Raw genomic sequence first — 19,655 nt, 5'->3', positions numbered from 1 at the left:
TGAAGGGAGAACTTACTGGTACAACCACTTTGGAAAACAGGCATTACCAAGAAAAGCTAGACATGCACATGCCCAATAATTCCACTCCTGAGTAAGGCCCTTGAAAATCTCTTACACATGTGCACCAGAAGACATGCATATGTTCACATTGCTCATGAGAACAGAAGACTGGAAACAATCCGAATGTCCATCAACATTAAAATGGACTATAAAAGGATGCGGAAACGTTAAGCAACTGAATTCAACTAAGCAACTATGAGCATTAACATGAATAAATCTTAAAAACATAATGCTGAGCAAAAGAAGATACACATAGTATGATTCCACTTATACAAAACTCAAAATCAAACAAAAGCCAAGTAATATATTATTAGGAGGGTTATCATGTGATAAAACTATATGGAAAGCAAAGGAATGATTTCCACAAAATGCAATAGAGTGGGTGGATCAAAGAAAGATGCAGCTGGGGAGGGTCACAGGGCTGGGGACAGCTCTAAAGTATTTCTTGGCTTGGAAGGCAGAAGTCACAATTTGTTTCATTTTTGCACATTAAACTAAATGTGTAAGTTTTTCATAAACTTTTCAATATATGCTGTTTCACAATTTAAGAATTAAGGCACCATAAAAAAAACTTTAAATTCATAAGAATATTTACTAACAAGTCAAAAATGGCTTTTACATTTTTAAAGGGGTGGGGAGGGAGAATATGTGACAGAGACCATATGTGGCCCCCAAAATGTAAAATATTTACCATCTGGTCCTTTATAGAAAAATTTTGCCAACTCCAGGTTTAAGGAATAAATGGTGGCCAATGGAAGAAAGTATTACAGAACAGTTTCAGGGATGAGAAAAGGCTGAGCAACAAAGGCAAGATCCCGAACCAATCTAGTAAGGAGAAACGAGGGACTCAGAAGAGGGCACTGCAGCTCAACAGGAACCTCCTTGATCACGTGTAGAGAAGGTCCATGTAAGACCAAGAGCTGTGAGAACAACCATTGCTAATGTTTTCAATAGCACGTGACAAAAGAAAATGAAACCACCATCTCAAGGAACGTCCAGCTCAGTGAAACAGTGAGGAGAGGAGGACAGTATCAGACCCTAGAGGCTGCTGACACTACTGATTACAGCGGTTCCCCGTGTTTGCAGACTGGCAATGGCAGCAGAGGGCAGGATGCTCAAGCACAGGAGTGTGCACTAAAATGGAAAGAAATCGCTTCAGCAAACACGTCAAATTCAAAACATTTAACAACCATTTACTCTGCACCTACTGTGCAGGGATAGTCACATTTGCCTCTTTAATCATGACAACAAATTATGAACAGGGAAGCTGAATATGAAAGACATTAAAAACCCTTAGATCACAAATCTAATGAGTGACTGAGATGGTGTTCTCCCCACTCATCACAGTTGTCACATAAAACAGACATCTCAGCAAGGAAAGTGACAGATGAAAGGAGATAAGTAGTTATTTTCCACACTTATATCATGAAAAATCTTTTAACTAAATTGGTCTTGCTTTTCTCTCAAACACACCAGGAACACTCCTGCCTCAGGGCTTCCCCTCTTCCCGGAACACTTTTCCCTCAAACATCCACTCGGTTTGATCCCTCGCCTTTTTCAAGTTTTATCTCAAAATATTAAAGAACAGCTAAAAGTTAAATCACTAAGCATCCATTTAAGAAATTAGAAAAAGAGCAATGGAATAAATCCAGTGAAAACAAAAAAAGAAGGGGAAAAATATAGATGACACGGATATGGATATAGATTTATAGATACATCTAAACAGAAATAGAAAAGTTACAACAGAGAAGATCAATAAAGCCAAAAGTTGGTCCTTTGAAAAGACTTTCAAATCAACAAAGCAGGATGAGAGAAAAAACAGTATCTGGACTTAAAAAGACTACAGATTATGGTTTAAAAGATAATAAAAGTTTATTGTAAACAACTTTATGCCAGCAAATTTGAAAACTCTGGTGAAATGAATAACCTTTAAAAAATATTAACTATTAAATTTGACCAAAAAAGAAATAGAAGCTGAATGGTACTAAAATCATTAAAGAAATCAGTTTAAAAAATGTCCCTCAAAGACAGCATCAGATCCAGGTGTTTTGTTTTTTTTGTTTGTTTGTTTCTTGTTTTTTTTTTTCAGGTGTTTTTTAAAAAAGAGTTCATGAACACATTCATTCCAGTCATTCAATAAATAGACATTTCTATTCTTACACAAAATCATCCAGAGAACAGAAAGAACACTTACTAATTCATTTTATAAGGCCATATAACCCCCAAAACAAGTTAAAGTAACAGATTAAAACTCACTGAATAAAAATGAATAAAAGAAAACCTCATACTTATAGCAGATAGAATACCAATAATGCAAGCCACAAAAACATACTGCCATCATAAAACAAAAATAGGATGCTATGAAAAAGGAGCACCATGAGAACAAAATCGAGCTCTTAGAAATTAAAAAGTACAGGAGAAATGACAAATTCAAAAAAACAGCAAAATTTTTTCTAAATAGAAAATAGGAGAGAAAAGAAAATTAAAGGACTAGTCCAGAATGTCCAGCATCCAAATAACAGAAGTACCAGAAATAGAAAAGAGAGGAAAGGAAGTCATCAAAGAACTAACTGAAGAAAATTTCTCAAATCAGAAGTCAGTAAGATTCTAGGAACTGTGAAATTTCGTTATACTGAGGACCAAAAGGAGATTCTACATGCTTCGGTAGAGAGAAAACAAATCATATACAAAGGACCATGAATCAGAGTGGTTTCAGACTTCAACTGGAAGCTAGAAGCCAACAGAGCAATGCTTTCACAATTCTGAGGGAAAATTATCTGCCACCTAGAATTATGCACTCCCCAAGTTATAAGTCAAGTATTAGGTGTAGGATAAAAACACCTTAAATATAAGGTCTCACCTTGTACCCTTTCTCAAGAAGCTACTGAAAGATATACTAAAATGGAAGAGTAAAACAAAAAAGTTAAAGGTAAAAAATGCAAGAAACAGGATATCCTATGTAGGAGAGAGGTAAAGGAATTTCTAGGATGATGCTTGTGGTATAACAAAAAATATGTTTAGGGCTTCCCTGGTGGTGCAGTGGTTGAGAGTCCGCCTGCCGATGCAGGGCACATGGGTTCGTGCCCCGATCCGGGAGGATCCCGCATGCCGCGGAGCGGCTGGGCCCGTGAGCCGTGGCCGCTGAGCCTGCGTGTCTGGAGCCTGTGCTCCGCAACGGGAGAAGCCACAACACTGAGAGGCCCGCGTACCGCAAAAAAAAATGTATGTTTAGTCTTTGTCCCCTGTTCCTGGCAGAGCTCCTAAAACCCTTGGAACTTTGACAAAAGAGTCTTTTGTATGCTAATGAGATGACTCAGCTCTTTCCTTAATTCTAAGTCATTTTAGCAAATTATAGAACCTTAAGGGAGGTCTTAGGAACCTCCAGATTCATAGTATCCTGGGCAGAAGTGCAGGGAACCTCGTTTGCAGCTGGTGTCTAAAACGGGGGCAATTTGTGGGTCTAAGCCCTTACCCTGTGGGGTCTGTGCTGACTCCAAGAAGTGCATAAAGAAATGAATTGTAGGACACCCAGTTGGTGAAGGAGAAATGGAGAACTGATTGTTGTTGGAAAAGACACAACATTGAAGGAAGATTCCAAGATGACAGCTATATTAAGAGGGCAACCAGTCCACATTGAATTTTGTTTGTTTGTTTTAATTTTTGGCTGCGTTGGGTCTTCACTGCTGCGCACGGGCTTTCTCTAGTTGCGGCGAGTGGGGGCTACTCTTCATTGCACTGCGCGGGCTTCTCATTGCAGTGGCTTCTCTTGTTGCAGAGCACGGGGCTCTAGGCACGCGGGCTTCAGTAGTTGCGGCACGGGGGCTCAGTAGTTGCGGCACGGGGGCTCAGTAGTTGCGACACGCGGGCACTAGAGTGCAGGTTCAGTAGTTGTGGCGCACGGGCTTAGTTGCTCCATGGCATGTGGGATCTTCCCGGACCAGAGATCGAACCCGTGTCCTCTGCATTGGCAGGCAGATTCTTAACCACTGAGCCACCAGGGAGGTGCCCACACTGAAATATTGATAATTTCACTCTGTGGACAGCTGTATTGCTAGATGCCATTACCAAGATGCCTACTGCCCTCTTTTTAGCCAGAGAAGAGAATGCCCATGTAAGCCTGGCTCAGATTCTTAATTGTACTTGCCTTGAAGTTCCTGCTCTCCCCTTCATGTCAACTACCTGAACCAAACGAGCACACTCATTTAACTGACGTGCTTCTGAGAGCTGGAGGTCAGCTACAGTGAGACTGGAAGTAGAAAACACAGAGCAGTCCACTCTCTGACCACATTTCTGCCAATCATCCATACCTGGTGACATGAGAATCCTACCAGATGTCTCAACTATGAGCCCTATGACATTCCCCATAACACTCAGGGTCTTGCCCACCCACTTCCCCAGAAGGGAATCTTGTAAACCAGGAAGCCAAAAGTCAGACTCTGACACAGACTGTTCAATGTGTCTTTTTCCGTAAGCCTTCATCTAACAGTGCCGGCTAAGTCAACACTCGGTACTGTGAATTTGGCAATATTCTATTTTGTACCCTAGGTGTTAGGTATATAGATGTAGTATTCTCTAAATTGCATGTGTATGTTTTAAACACATCTGTATGCAAAATGTACATTTTACAAAAAAAGTTTTAAATAAAGAGTAGAGCAGTATGTATAGTGCGCTGCCATTAGTTTAAAAAAAGGAAAGAAAGAGAATTCGTGTACATACATGCTTGTACATGCAAAAAATACCTCTGGGAGATTAAGAAACAGATCACAGTGACTGCCTCTAGGGAAGACAATTGGGTAACTGAGGATCGGGGTGGGGTGGGAAACAGACCTTTTACTGTAAAGCCTTTTAAAGCTTTTGAATTTCTAACACTATGAATTTCAAAGGCATGAATGCATACATACATACATGAATAAATTCAATGACTTCTCTGATTTAGCTCTAGGATTTTGGCAAATCACAACTCTGAGTCTTTAATAATAGTAATAGTGATAATACCTCAAACACTGGTGACAGAATCAAATAAGCTTTTGTAAAAAGCCCGTTGAAATCATCAAATACTATGTATATCTGAAAGGTATTATTATTGAAAAATATCTATCCTGTCTCTTCCTTTCCCCTTACTGTACATAGAAAGTGTCATTCCTTCTCCATATGGTAAGTTTTATTTAGCAGTTAGGAAAACACTGGCTTAAACTAATTCATGTGAAGTTATTTAGATTTCATAAACACCTAATGAAGACTGCAACAAGTTCACCTGCTACAAATTCCTCACAATACTACTAGTCCTTTTCACACGTTAAACCATCACAATGAACCTTTGTGTGCCTCTAAGTCAACAGGAAAGCCCTGTGTGAACTGCCACGAGTTCAACAAGACCTATAGAGGGACCCTAAGATACCCAACCTTATGGCAAGTTAATCCAACATAGAAACCAGCAAGACAAAGTCCCTGTACTCAGGGAGCCCACAATCTGTTAGTGATCCCAACAGTATAAGCGCTATGTGGAGGTTGTTTTTCTCAAGACCAAGGGAGGAACACAGAGTTAGTCACCTAACTCATAGGGACTGCAGAAACAGCAAGGGAGGCTGCTAGGAAGAGGTGCTAAAGTCTTACTTCATCCAAGCTGGAAGGAAGAGTAGGAATGAAACAAGTAGGTATACAGGGGTGGGACTTCAGGCAGACAGAATAACAGAGGCAAATCATCAAAGAGTAACAGAGCATTCAGCAAACTGCAGGAGGCCATGGGGATACTGTGTTCTGCATTTCTGGACAAATGAGCCTGTCATTATTAACATCTGGGTTATACTTGGTATAAAATAACGTTTAATAGTGTTTATTTCCTGTTATCAGAGCCTAATGGACAACATACAATTATTTTCCCATTATAGTCTAAGGGGCCTTGGTAGAAATTTATTAAACCTAAGTAGTTTTAGAAGTCTAGATTCCAAATATCCAGAGTCAGGCAATGTTAAATGATGAAAATTATTGTCATCTCTGATTAGGAGGAAAGCAGAAGCGCAGAGTAGATAACAGTAGAAAAGTACTCCTTTGGTTGTTCTTTTTTTTAAAAAGTATATGCAACTTCCAGAAAGGAGGACGTTAATGGAGACGACAGATGTACAGCATTACTCTCTCTGTTTAAACAACAACAAAAAAATTTCATTCCACGTTCTGAGGGAGAGACTCATCAGACTGTGATAGTGGCCAGTAACTGTGTCCAAACAGAAAATGGTACCATAAATGACAAAGATGTCCAACAGGTGAATTAACTGCTTCTCAACGTTGTCTGTCATACTGCACACCTACATGATTCTTTCTCTGAGCAACTCTGACAGCTTACATCACTCAGGGGAAAAGGGAAACAGCATCTCCAAAATGACTGACATCAAAGAGGCAGAAGAGCAGGGACAATTTCCATAAAGCACATGGCAGACAAAGTTCAAAGGAATAATTGGAGGTTTTTTATAACTCGCCTGTACTGACATTATGCCAGATGATTTTACAGACTATTCAAATCGTTCATGGCAGGGATTTAGGTCAGGTATATAAAAGGTCTACCTGGCTGAAGGAGTTCTATGATTATCTGGTCCCACTGTCCAGACAAACAGCTGAGGGCTATCTTGCAGCAATAACCTCAGCCTTGGACAGGTTAGAAATACTGTTTAGATAAAGAGGGGGTGTGATTGCTACGATTATGTAGTTTAAGAAATACAATTTTCTGTAAAGCAGGTGTTGTTTCCAAGTTTTAAGACTAAGCAGAAAAAAAAAAAGGCTAAGCAGAAAGTCTAGCCACTGTATGTCACAACGGTCGCAGTGGAATACTGAAACCTCACCCATGTGGGAGTCAAATTTCTTGGAACCTCAACTACCTCGCTCTAGGTATAAATTCAAAAGGTAAGCATCAATGAAGATAGCCATCACAAACCCATGCAAAGCCCCACGATGCCATTAGAGAGACACAGTGTGCTTCGGGAAGAAAGAGGAAAAAAGCCTCTCATAAGCAAAAACAATTTAAATTATAAATAAAATAGCCACTGAGCAGACAAGAGAGACAAAATTCATGCAGTATCTGAAGTTCATACACTCCACTAAGAACCTATTTACTCTGATTTTACATTTAGAATTTATTCCTACATTAGATATAGTTTCTACAAGCATACTGTTTCCCATTTCAGGGAAGCAGAGAGGCAATTAATAAGTTGGAGTCATCTACAGTCAGAATCACTGACAAGGCATACTGACAGCACTCAGATGCAACAGCGAAGAGCCTGACATGGGAGAAGAAAAATCATTTTTATAAAACAATGTAAAACCCAAAACACAAAGCAGAATGGAGCCTTTAGTAGGCGTGAAACAGCTACCACTAAAAACATCAGTGGCCTCTGAGAAGATCATCGTATTACACATGTGTGTGCACAACAGAATGGATAAATCTCTTGTCATGAGACCTGTGTTCTGGTTCTGCTGCTTGATCACAGCCATTCAGCTTCTTCTGAGCTCAGCTCCCCCAGTAAAATCAGGATAATACTTCCTTGCCCTACCCACTGGACAGACTGCCATAAAGAGCTGAAAAAATAATCTATATAACAGCATTTGAAAAATGTAACAAACTATACAATATATGACTCTAAGAATATGTTAGAATATGTTTTGTATACTGTTTAAGACAATATATTTAAATCAATTTCTATTTAAATGGCTAAATAAAAAACTACACTTCTCTTAATAGCAGAAAATTAACTTACATGGTACCATTTATCCCCTCCCCCAAATAGCCAGTTTTTTTTCCTACTATTAGCAAAAAGAAAAGAAAGAGTTGTAAAGCAAGAGAAAGATTTTAGCATCTGAAAAAGGATAGATATATATATGTATAACTGAATCACTTTGCCGTACACCTGAAACTAACACAACATTGTACATCAACCATACTTCAATAAAAAAAGAAATTTTAAAAAATAATAATAAATTAACCAACTACAAAAGGAAAAAAAAAGATTAGCTGCCCTTTGGAAACCAGATAGGTTATATATAGCATTTCTTTTCATAGGAAAGACATTTCAAAATGAGAAAAGATAAAATATTTTTTTTAATGAAAATGAATACCCATACCTAAAAATGTAACATGAAATAAAATATCTATTATAGTTACATTACAGAGCAATTTTTTTAACTGTAGGTCATAATCAGTATGGAAAATATTAGAATACATTATTTTTAGTAAAGGTTAAGTATTATTTTATAGAATTTTGTTTTACTTAATATCTATTATTACTATGTATATATGTACTTATTTTCTAGGTAAAGGTACAGTTTGCTTCCTTAATGTTCTCCTATTATTGCATCAATTTCCTGGCCTGGTCTTGGCTGCCTGTCCCAATCTATCCATGTGCTCCTTAGGAAGCTCCTCAGCCTGCATGCTCCTTACTATTGGTAAGCCCTTCCCTGGTCTATGCCCACTTTCTTATGCTTAGAGCCTGTACCCGCAAGAACAGCAGTTACAAGTTCTCAAATAGACACACACAAAATGAATTTAGTATATACAACAGAGTTGCTCTGATTGGGCATAGGCTACATATTCCATCAAGAAAAGGGGTACACAGAAAGATGTGTATTTTATCATATAGATGTCATGCTTGGGGCCACCTCTGAAACTACACAGAATCCATTCTACTTCCCAGCAAAAGCTCTCTATCTCTTTCAATTAAGGGATGAAAAATGAAAGCAGAGAAATGTAAAAAATAGGACTGAGGAGGTACTGTCAAAGGAATAACAACAGATCAACTGATCAAGCCAATCAATCACTGACAGCTATTCTGAATCTGAACACTATTATAGAACAGTCCTGAGGAAAAATACTGAAAGGAACCAAATATCTACAAAAATACACACACACACACAAATGCTGGTGTTTCATCATGCATATCATCAGTACAAAGAGAGAAGAAGAGAACATAATACCTATTACCTGTTCTCTCTGCAAGTCCCCATTGCTATCATTTCTCTCATGTTCTACAGGCCAAAATCTACTTTGGAAAACATGTTCTTACAAATCAATCCACTCTGATTGAAACAGAGGGACATGTCAATCCAAGTGACCAATATGCAGAAACAGAGCAAACTCAGGGTTTGCTGAATTCACTTTTTATTGACGGTGTCTTTTGCCAATTCTCACCTACTTTCAAACATATATCAAGTAAATTATCAGACATTTAATTTTACCAAGTGCCAGACAAATAGGTGATTCTGTACCAAAATACTGAAAATATGGTTACCCTGATTTGTAAAACTCATTCCGGGCATAAATGCTAATTAAACCATACTACCATTGATCAGTAAAAGGCTCAAATAGGCATTTAAGGGCTGAATAAAACATGAGTCTGGAAATTCACAGTGAAAATACATGTAAGTAAGAAAGAACATGCAAATCTCTATAAAATAAGTGCTGTAGAATATGCACTAAGGGAAAATTGAGGAAGTGAAGAAGATCCATTTGTATTACATAAGGTCCTAAAGACAGCATTAAAGCTTTTAGAATCAACTATGCAAAAAGCAAGCACCACAGAGAATTGAAAGAAGGTTGAGACTGGGAATAAACAAACAGGAACCTGATGAAAGGAAGAAACAAACATAACTGTGTTGACGAGGTCTATATTGTTACTACTCCACCAAACAACACCCTTCTCACAGGGAGTGCACAGGAAATTGGACAGACAATGCTGTCCAGCTACAAAACCCACCTTAGTGAAGGCTGAACATGAGTGAGAAAATAAAACAAAATGTCAATCAGTGCAGCTGAGATTTCCAGAAATAATTTTTACTTATTATATAATATTTACTTACTATCTCTAAAATTTTGAATGTTTTGAATTTTTCTTAATACACTGAAATACATGAAAAGTTTGTGTATAAAAATGCAAGTTAAGAAAAACTGTTTATCATTGATACTAGTTAAAAATATAATAGTAAGATAATTCCAAATAAGGGCAATTCTGATGAATAAAATTAGCACTTGGTATAAAACATGTAAAACTATCAGTGAAAAAAAGGCAGTGGCAAAATGAAAAAAATTATAAATGGATTTCCATTCTAAAACACTTAAATAGCTATAGTATTATATCAATTTAAAAGCCAGTAGACTAGCATTAAACAAAAAAAAATAGAAGGCACACACAAAATACACAGAAGCAAATTAGATGATACCTTTCTATAATATAATAACGCTGATAATTAACCTCCAAGTAAGTGTATCCCCTTCCCTCAATCAACTCACCCAACATTCTCTGCATCTTCATCACACTCAGCTTTATATTTGCAAGGTCCACACTTGGAGTGTTTTCTGTGAACTTCTGCCCCTGACCCTTCCTCTTCTGTTTAAAAAGAAAAATTAAATTTTCAACCAAAAGTTGGGATCCTTTCCAGATATGCTTCATGTTTTCAGCAGCCATTATCCTATTTCTGGGGAAAATGTACCCAAGCTCTTGAAAAAAAATCAGTTCCAAAAATCTATCAATGCTTGAGTCCAAAAATGTTGTCAGTACAAGAGTACAACATATTCTGTGAAAAAAAAAAAAGTACTGGGGCTAGAAAAATAATCCCTTAACCTATGTACAACGGAACAGTATGCTAGATTTGGTTGATTCTTTAAAAGAATTACCATAACATCAAATAAGAGAGAGGAAAAAAAAAAACATGAGCAATAAATTTAGTCCAGCAATTACCCTATTGAAATAGCCTGTGCAATCCAGGTTAGCAAATAAGTGATTAAACAAAGCAGAGTCTAACCACTACCTTTTCCTCACATCAGTTTCACACTTGCCTTAAAAATTATCTCCAAATTTTGAAGATGAAAGGGGTCTATTTACAAAGGACTTGCCCTTTTCTACTTTACCACCTAGCACAGCCAGCAACACCCAGAATACAGAAGGGTATGCATCTCCTATGACCCAGCACAAAACAACAGTGCATACCACCAGCCCCCAAGTCAGCTCATATCCCACATTTAGGGAACCCTATACTCCTGGGTCTTAACTAGAGTGGATCCTATCCTGATAACCTCAAACTGGGCAGGGAGATCAGTTCTGAAGCCAATTTAGGGATTACAGTTTACTCAAGGGATTTCCCAGTCTGGTTTGGGAAAGCACACCTTACTGAGGGGGTGTCAATCAGCGGAGAAGATGTTGTAAGGAAAGCACACACAAACCTAAGTGCCTGTTTGGTACTATTACCAAACTGGCCATTTTGTGTGTCTGCCTACACTTTAAGTAGAAATCCTCCCCAAATTCTAATGAATACTCCCGAAACAATTCCAGGGAGCATAATCCTAAGTATTTCTAAGGCCTCAGAAACATAATGAGATCTAGAAATCATACAGCCACCATGAGCTCACTAAAGTTTGTATATTAATCTGAGCAAACCACTTAGCCTTTCTAACTCATACTCCCTAAAAAAAAATTGCCAACAACCAACATCCTCAGGGCAAGATATCCAGTATTTGTACCATATAAGCAAATCTGGAGATCAACTTCCACTTCTTTAACATAGTAACAATGACAGTTTCCTAACTGAATATCTGACCACAGGGGCTGGACCACATGATCCTTTAAAGTCCTTTCCAGCTTTAAGATCTAGAATTTATGATCTCATCCTTCACACATGATCACGAAGTTTCTGCTTGAACATGTCCATTTAAATTAAATTCTATTGTTGGACAGTTTAAATCTTTTTTTTTTTTTAAGGTCTAACTGTCATCCTTGAAATTCTTTCTCAGAACAGTTCTACTCTCTAGGTGACCTTCAAAGTCCCTTCCAACTCTAAAATGTTAGGATTCTATGAAATGTAGAAGGGTGGAGTAAGGTTTCAGATAGTACTGAAAGGATCACAACTGTAGTTTTCATTTGCATAAGTGTGAATTTTACCAGAGTATGTTTCTTCTTTTAGTGCATCCCCAGAGCACCTCAAACTTACTTTGCATACAGTGGATACTCATTAAGAATTACAGCCTCATTAGACCACGAAATAGATCAGTCATTCTCAATTCTAATAATTCAGAGTAAACTGAATTACCAAATATTAGTTTTTCAAACTGTTTTTAAATATTGTACCTTGAAAATTCCTTATGAGCAAAAATTTGTAAGCAAGGGATGGGAGAGTGTTACATATACTCTGGTCCAAGCTAAAATCATCTGGGGATGATCCTAAGGGGAGGGCACCTTGGTGTAACTTCAGTTTAACAGGAGCAACACTTCCCCTTTGTCTGACAACAAACCTATAATGAAAAATAAATGCAGGAAAAAAAGAATGCTAAGGGCTAAGGGGGATAGAGGGATTGGGGGTGATAGCTGAGGGGTACAGGGTTTCTTTCCGGGGTAATGAAAATGTTCTAAAGTTGGCTGTGGTGATGAATGTACAATTCTGTGAATATACTAAAAGCCACTGAATTACATACTTTCAATGGGCAAACTGCATGGTATGTGAATTTTACCTCAATACGGCTGTTTTTAAAAAGTGAAAGAAAAAAAATACTTTTTCAAGGGGTATTTGAAACTTACCTCCCTCTCCAGATCCAGAACCATTATCTGAGAAGAAAAATAAAGAATGAATATGAATACTTTTACTGGAAATCTCATATTTATCAAGTAGTAAAATTTCTTATCAAAAATCAAACTGTGGGGCTTCCCTGGTGGCGCAGTGGTTGAGAGTCCGCCTGCCGATGCAGGGGACACGGGTTCGTGCCCTGGTCCAGGAAGATCCCATATGGCGCGGAGTGGCTAGGCCCGTGAGCCATGGCTGCTGAGCCTGCGCATCTGGAGCCTGTGCTCCGCAACGGGAGAGGCCACAACAGTGAGAGGTCCGCGTACCGCAAAAATAAATAAATAAAATCAAACTGTGATATCCATTCTCATGTAGCCCCTTTTCTCATTTTTTCTGGATATCTAACAGTTTATTCTTATATACTTATTTTGTACCTTTCTTCAAATATAAATTACTTGGACACATAATCCATACCTCATACATCTTTGTAGCCCATTCAGGAAATACCCAGGTGCCTTGTACAGAGTAAAAACCAATAAATATTATAAAGTAAATGGCTAAATAGAAATAACTTTAAATAACTCACTTAAAAGGTAGAAGAAATTTTTAATTTTGTTAAAGCTTGAAAGGAATAAAGAATAAACTGCTTTTATTAAAAAGGGAGGAGAAGTGCTTTGGGTCTTGCTCCAAAAATCTTCTTCATAAATCTGTGGATAACAGCCAAAAGCCAAAAGATATGAAAAGCCCCAAGGTTTAGAAGGAAAGAACCTCAAGGTTGAGGTTTTCATATTACTGATGAAATTAACTTCCTCTAGGAAACCTCACCAGAAGGAATCTCACCAAGGCGTAGGTGAGAAACTTGTTACTAGTCAAATTAAAGAGCCTCCCTCAAAGTTACCAGCAAGAAGCCACAGTAAAATGTAATTAATTTAAAATATGTATTTTATAATCCTAAAAGAACCAACATATGGCGCAGAGCATGCTGAAAAGAGGGCAATGGTGTGGTATCATAAGTGTGGAACAGAGATGGCAAGTGATGAACTTGACACTTTACCCAGCACTTTCTAGGGAGGAGGATTTCCTAGAGAATCCATTCCAGTTCTTCAAATAGTTCTCTAGAGTGGGAGACACCCTCAACAATATCGCTCCCTTCCCCACTTCCCTTCAATCTCCTGCAGACTATAATAAAAGTCCCAAACGTGGTAGAAACAGGAAGAACTGGAAAAAAAATACATATTTTATGTAGCATCCACTTCAACTCTTCATGGGATTTTATACAAAGTCTTACATTGTATTCATTTTGATTGATCAACCATAAAATAATTATATCTTCTCTAAGAAAGTAAAGAGGAAAAGAAAGAGTAAAAGAGTAGAAAAAAAGACAAGGAAAAAGGGAACTCAAAAGTATTTTTATTACCAAACTTTGCTTAGGAAAACTCTCTTTTTCCCTTCTATTCCAAATACATTGACTGGGTACTTATTATGTATGTGTTAGACAACATACACATAATAAGTAAAAGGTAGATATAAACTGATAAATAAGACAGTTCCAGTGCATGACATACTTACTCCCGATCTTTTTTCCAACTAATGTCCAATTTTAATAAATATAATATCTCACACCTTCCTTAAGGGTCATTTAAAATTCTGAAATAAATTAAATATACTGTGACTATTCTGATAATGAGGTTGAGTTCTTCTTGTCAATCATATTTTCACTGGACACACGCCTTCCCCTGCCCCAACCCTGGGATTATGATATACCTCCCTAGGCAGCATATAGTACTTTCCTGTTGAGAAACAGGATCTGGCCAAAGGCAGATGTGTTAGATAAATGAAATACAGTACGATATTTACATAGAGATATGCACAAAGTGTGAATAAACTCTGCCAGGAGATACCAGAGAAGAAAGATTTCACAGAGTAGAAAAGGCTTAAGCTCAATCTTAAAGCGTAAAAAAGTTCTCAAATAAGCAAAGGAGAATGTTGTTCCTAGCACAGGGAATAGGACCAACACCAGACCAAATGACATGAACAACCCTGGCCCCAGCCAGAAGATAACAAAATCAATATAGCACCTTACAGCTTAGCTCATTCAATTCTCACTTAACCCCAGGAGATGACATCCATCACAATTTAGGTATGTAACTGGGGCTCAAAGCAGCTAAGTGACTTGTGTAAGGTCATACAGTAAACAAGAGCTGGAGTTACTTTAAAGCCAAGTCTTGTAACCTTAGTGCAGTGTTCTTTCCAGCTCTTTCCACTCTGCCTCCCAATGCTTAATATTCACTGCTTATCAAAGCAGTTCGTGTCTTAAACTTCTCATAAAGGATGCATTTAATTTGGGATTATAAAGAACTCCGTATTCCTTTTTAGTTACTAAATTAAGTCTGTGAAACATAATGCACTTAGAGAAGTGCATAAGAACCACATCAAATGATAGTCTATTGGCCTAAGAGCATCTAATTATTTAGTGTATGGAAAAGAATTTGGCCTTGCCCAAAGAGAGTTTTGGCCTTCGCCCTCAGCTTCTAGAAGGCAATCGATGTTTAGGAAGGGAGTTGACCACATCAGACCTTAGGGTGGGACAAGCCACACTCAATACTCTTAGGGCAAGGGCTGGCCACACCAGAAATACCAACCACACAGTTCAGAGTGGGGGCTTTGAGTCATGTGGTATTAGTGTACCCAGAGTTTGAGATCAACCACATGGACCATCAATCAATTACGCTTATGTAATGGAGCCCCAATAAAAACATAGGCACTGTAATATACAAGGAGAGAAAGGAAATGGAGTAATCGTATAAGAATAGTCTCCACCTTTACTGCTAACCTTCATACAATAATTCTATTACAATACCTCACTCTGCATCCCTGCCCCCAAATACAAACGCAAGTAAGATACTAATATTAATGCCTTCCAAAATTAACCATTACCAATTCAGGAAGGAAAAGACAAGGAAGAAAATACAAACAATTGGGGGACGTGGATGACTAGGGCTAGCAAACAGAAATGAGAAGATATAAAAAGAGAAGAGATTGGACAGAGACACATCCTGGGATGCCACCAATGACTTCCTATGGATACTCTCCACTCCTTCCCCACCCCCCAAGATAAAAATCAACAAAATGGATCCCATAGCATTTCCCACCCCAAATCTTATCCTGTCTTATATTCAAACCATAAGGCAAAAGATATGCAAAGTCCCCACCAAAAAAAAGCATTAAGCATTAAAAACGTCCTGAGAAGTAACAGTCAGTACAAGACTACCTGGGGTTAAAACACAACGTGAGGGCTTCCCTGGTGGCGCAGTGGTTGAGAGTCCACCTGCCGATGCAGGGAACACGGGTTCGTGTCCTGGTCGGGGAAGATCCCACGTGCCGCGGAGCGGCTAGGCCCCTGAGCTATGGCCGCTGATCCTGCGCGTCCAGAGCCTGTGCTCCGCAACGCGAGAGGCCACAACACTGAGAGGCCCGCATACCGCAAAAAAAAAAAAAAAAAAAAAGCAACGTGAAATGGAGGCAAAAAAGAGCTCCCCCATTCCCCACATAATCATCACCAATCCATACAGCAGTTTTGGGAATAAACCTCTGACTGGAAACTTCCTCTTAAAAGTATGGCAGAACCATTTCTAACATTTTTTCAAAAGAATATCACACATACCAGAGTAGCATGGTCCCCTTGCTACTACTGTTATCTCTTTCTGGTGCTTACAAGCAGCCCTTCTGAGGAAGCATTCATTTTGGTACGTGTCCCCATTTGATCCACAGACAGGAATATAATTTGTATGGCACTGCAAAAGAAACAAAAATAAATTCTCAGACTAGGCATGAATATTAATAGTTCATTTCATATTCATGAATGCAATACCATAGTATTATGACATACTTCTACTACAAAAGAGTTTGTTCTTTTATTTGGTTTTTAAAAAGAAGAGTTATGCTTCTTTCTCATACCTTTTTTCACATTCATAATGAAAATTAACTATCAACTATCCATAAAAATGAGAATGAAAATCCCTATCCTATCTACATCATTTGCTTGTGATCCAGAGAGATAATATAAAAGGAAATGCTTGCCAATGTTTGTCATGAGCACTAATGATGTAATGTCATTTCATTATTATCAAAATTCACTTATTCAATACGTCTAGTACACAAAGTCTTAAGGTAAATGCTATAGTAGAAAAATGAACTCTGTTCTCAGAGACCTTACGATCTTGTTAGTGAACCATATAAATAGGAAATACATATATATGATCATGTACTAAATCAAAAGTGTAGACAATAAGTGTAATATCTAATACCTATTACTGTAAACTGAAGTATTCAAGAAAAGCCTCCTCAGAGAAAGTGAAATGTGAACTGGGCCTTGAAGGATTAGTAGATGAAAAGAAAAAAGATGATTCATGTTGGAGAAATGACACTGAATTGGTATGTTTAAAAAACTTTAACACTTCTAAATGTCAAAAATATCATAAAGAACTAAAGTTTTAAAACCTTGGGAAAATAGTATAATATGACATAACTTATTACTAAAAGAGAGACAGTACAAATTAATACAAAAGATAAATTTACAAAAAATAACAAATGGTCAATTAATATATAAAAAATGCTGAGTTTCACTAGCAATCAGAGTGGTACATGAAAATGCGATGCTATTTTTAGCTTATAAAGCTGGTCATTAGACAAACAAAAAATTCAATTTGGTGGACATACCAATATACCTGTTGTGCTAATTTAAACTGGCTCAATCTTTTGAGAACATAATTTAACAATACATTTCAAGAGTTCTAAAGAAGAAATGTGATTTTTTTATCTAGAGTTACACATTTAAGGATATATCTGAAGGAAATTATTGTAGATGAAAATTTATTACAGTCATTTCAAATAGAAATGTATTCATATCTAAAACACAGAAACAACCTAAATATCCAACAAGGCAATATTTATTTAAACCATGCTATACCTGTTCAAGGAGTCACTGAGCATTACCCTTTATAAGAATACTGTGTGACAGAAAAAGATAATGTTAGGTGAAAAGTAGGTGATAATACCATATATGTAACTTCTGAGAATTTTGTGCCCTTTTTCTTTTTTTGGATGCGTTGGGTCTTTGTTGCTGCGTGCGGGCTTTCTCTAGTTGCGGCGAGCCGGGGGGTACTCTTCATTGCAGTGCACAGGCTTTTCACTTTGGTGGCTTCTCTTGTTGCGGAGCACGGGATCTAGAGCACAGGCTCAGTAGTTGTGGCTCACATGCTCTAGAGCGCAGGCTCAGTAGTTGTGGCTCACACGCTCTAGAGAGCAGGCTCGGTAGTTGTGGCGCACGGGCTTAGTTGCTCCACGGCATGTGGGATCTTCCCAGACCAGGGATCGAAGCCGTATCCCCTGCATTGGCAGGCGGATTCTTAACCACTGCGCCACCTGGGAAGTCCCTGCCATTTTTAAATGTATTATCTAGTCCACAAAACTGAATGCAAATTTCTTAAATAATTCGATAATATAAAATAAAAATATAGCAAGAAAATAAATTACATATATATACACATATATATCTCAATTATTTAGAAAAAATAAATATTCATAGAGTAAATCCTGGAAGAAAGCACCAATAAATTTTTCACATTACTTGTCACCAGAGTTTTTTATTTCCATGTATATGGTTTTCTGTATTTCTCAATTTTTCTGCAATGAACAAGGCTTACTTTTATCATTTATTTACTTTCTAAAAAGTGGTCAACTTACTTTATGAATCATAAATATGGCATGCTACCCCAGGTCAAACACTGGTAAAAACAATTTCTAATAAAATATTTTGTAACCAAGTTGATTTGCTATACAATATCAGCAGACTCCTACATCAACTTTAGTTAAAATTAAAATTTTACTTTAGGATGCCTTCCTATACTCCTCTAATTCTTCAAGGATCACTTACTATATTCTCTCTCCTAAAATGTACACAATAACTTGTATGATGTCTGCAGGAATCAATGTTACTCTGTAATTATACAATGTATAATTAGCAAAAAAGACCATAAGCTCCAAGATGTCAAATGCTAAGTCTATGGACTTCTCAAGCCAACTCTTCACTGAACAAACATTTAATAACTTTCTAACGTAGGGCTTGCAAAGGTGCTAATATCGCCCCCTAGGGGTGGGTGCCCCTATGGAGGCATTTTTGGTTGTCATAATGAGAAAGGGACATTACTGTCATTTAGCAGATGGATTCCAATGGTGCTCGATGTACTGCAAAGGAAAGGATAGTTCCACACAACATACATACCATACAACTCCACACAACACACATACCATACAACTTCTGAATGCATCTCTAGCCATTCATGTAGGAACTATGGTAAGGTCATATACAAATAAGACTGTTCTAGCTTCTCCTAATAGCTTTTATTCTAGCATCCACCATACCTCTACTTCTTTGTTTTCAAATACTACTAGTATGAAATTGCTGCTGATGATCTTTTTAAAAATCCAAATGTTCATTATAAGTAAGTATAAGCATCTACTATATTGTCTTCTAGTGTAATCATGCCCAAACATTTACAGTTTGAAATACTTATTTTACTATAAATTACTTTCATTTCTCCTTTACATTGCAAGTGTATATTATAGTGATTTCTTTAATTATGTGTTTATGTAGGCTACATTATATACAAATTTCATTTAAGACTAGAAAAAGAAATGGAATATAAATTATTGGTTATAAAAAAGGGTTATTAAGTCTGATAGGGCTGAGAATCTATATGGTAATAGCTAAGATTTATTGAGGAGTTTCTATCTAGTAAACGCTGGCTACAACTTTAAATGTCCTAAACTAATTTAAATATAACAATCCTGCGAAGCACATGACTTAGTGCTTAGAGCTGAGACTCTGAAGTAAAATGCCAATTTCAAATCCTGGGTCGACCATCCATGTGACTATGGGCTAGCACCAGTGCCATTTCCCCTATCTATAAAATGGTAATTATACTAGTATCTACCTGATAAAATTGTTATGAGGACTAAATAAGAGAAATCCATCTTTAGCATTTACATCTAGCCATAGTAAA

At 37.4% G+C, this 19,655-nt stretch overlaps 1 protein-coding gene across 2 annotated transcripts in view; it reads right to left on the bottom strand.

The window, feature by feature from the left end:
- TMEFF1 (transmembrane protein with EGF like and two follistatin like domains 1) overlaps window positions 1-19,655 on the bottom strand; it is a 148,109-nt gene that overhangs the window by 34,643 nt on the left and 93,811 nt on the right. For both annotated transcript variants that reach the window (XM_089913466.1, XM_022600111.3), the window contains 3 exons: window positions 16,256-16,385; window positions 12,609-12,635; window positions 10,331-10,427 (listed from right to left, as the gene is read on the bottom strand). In XM_089913466.1, coding sequence (XP_089769592.1) covers window positions 10,331-10,427; window positions 12,609-12,635; window positions 16,256-16,385 — 254 coding nt within the window. The remainder of the gene's footprint in view (window positions 1-10,330; window positions 10,428-12,608; window positions 12,636-16,255; window positions 16,386-19,655) is intronic.

The sequence above is a fragment of the Delphinapterus leucas genome, chromosome 6, assembly GCF_059928025.1.
Source record: "Delphinapterus leucas isolate spDelLeu-1000000601 "Yukka" chromosome 6, BTC_Dleu_Yukka2, whole genome shotgun sequence".
NCBI classification, from domain to species: domain Eukaryota; kingdom Metazoa; phylum Chordata; class Mammalia; order Artiodactyla; family Monodontidae; genus Delphinapterus; species Delphinapterus leucas.
Note: the sequence above shows the minus strand (reverse complement) of the source record. Positions and strands in the feature narration are given on the sequence as shown.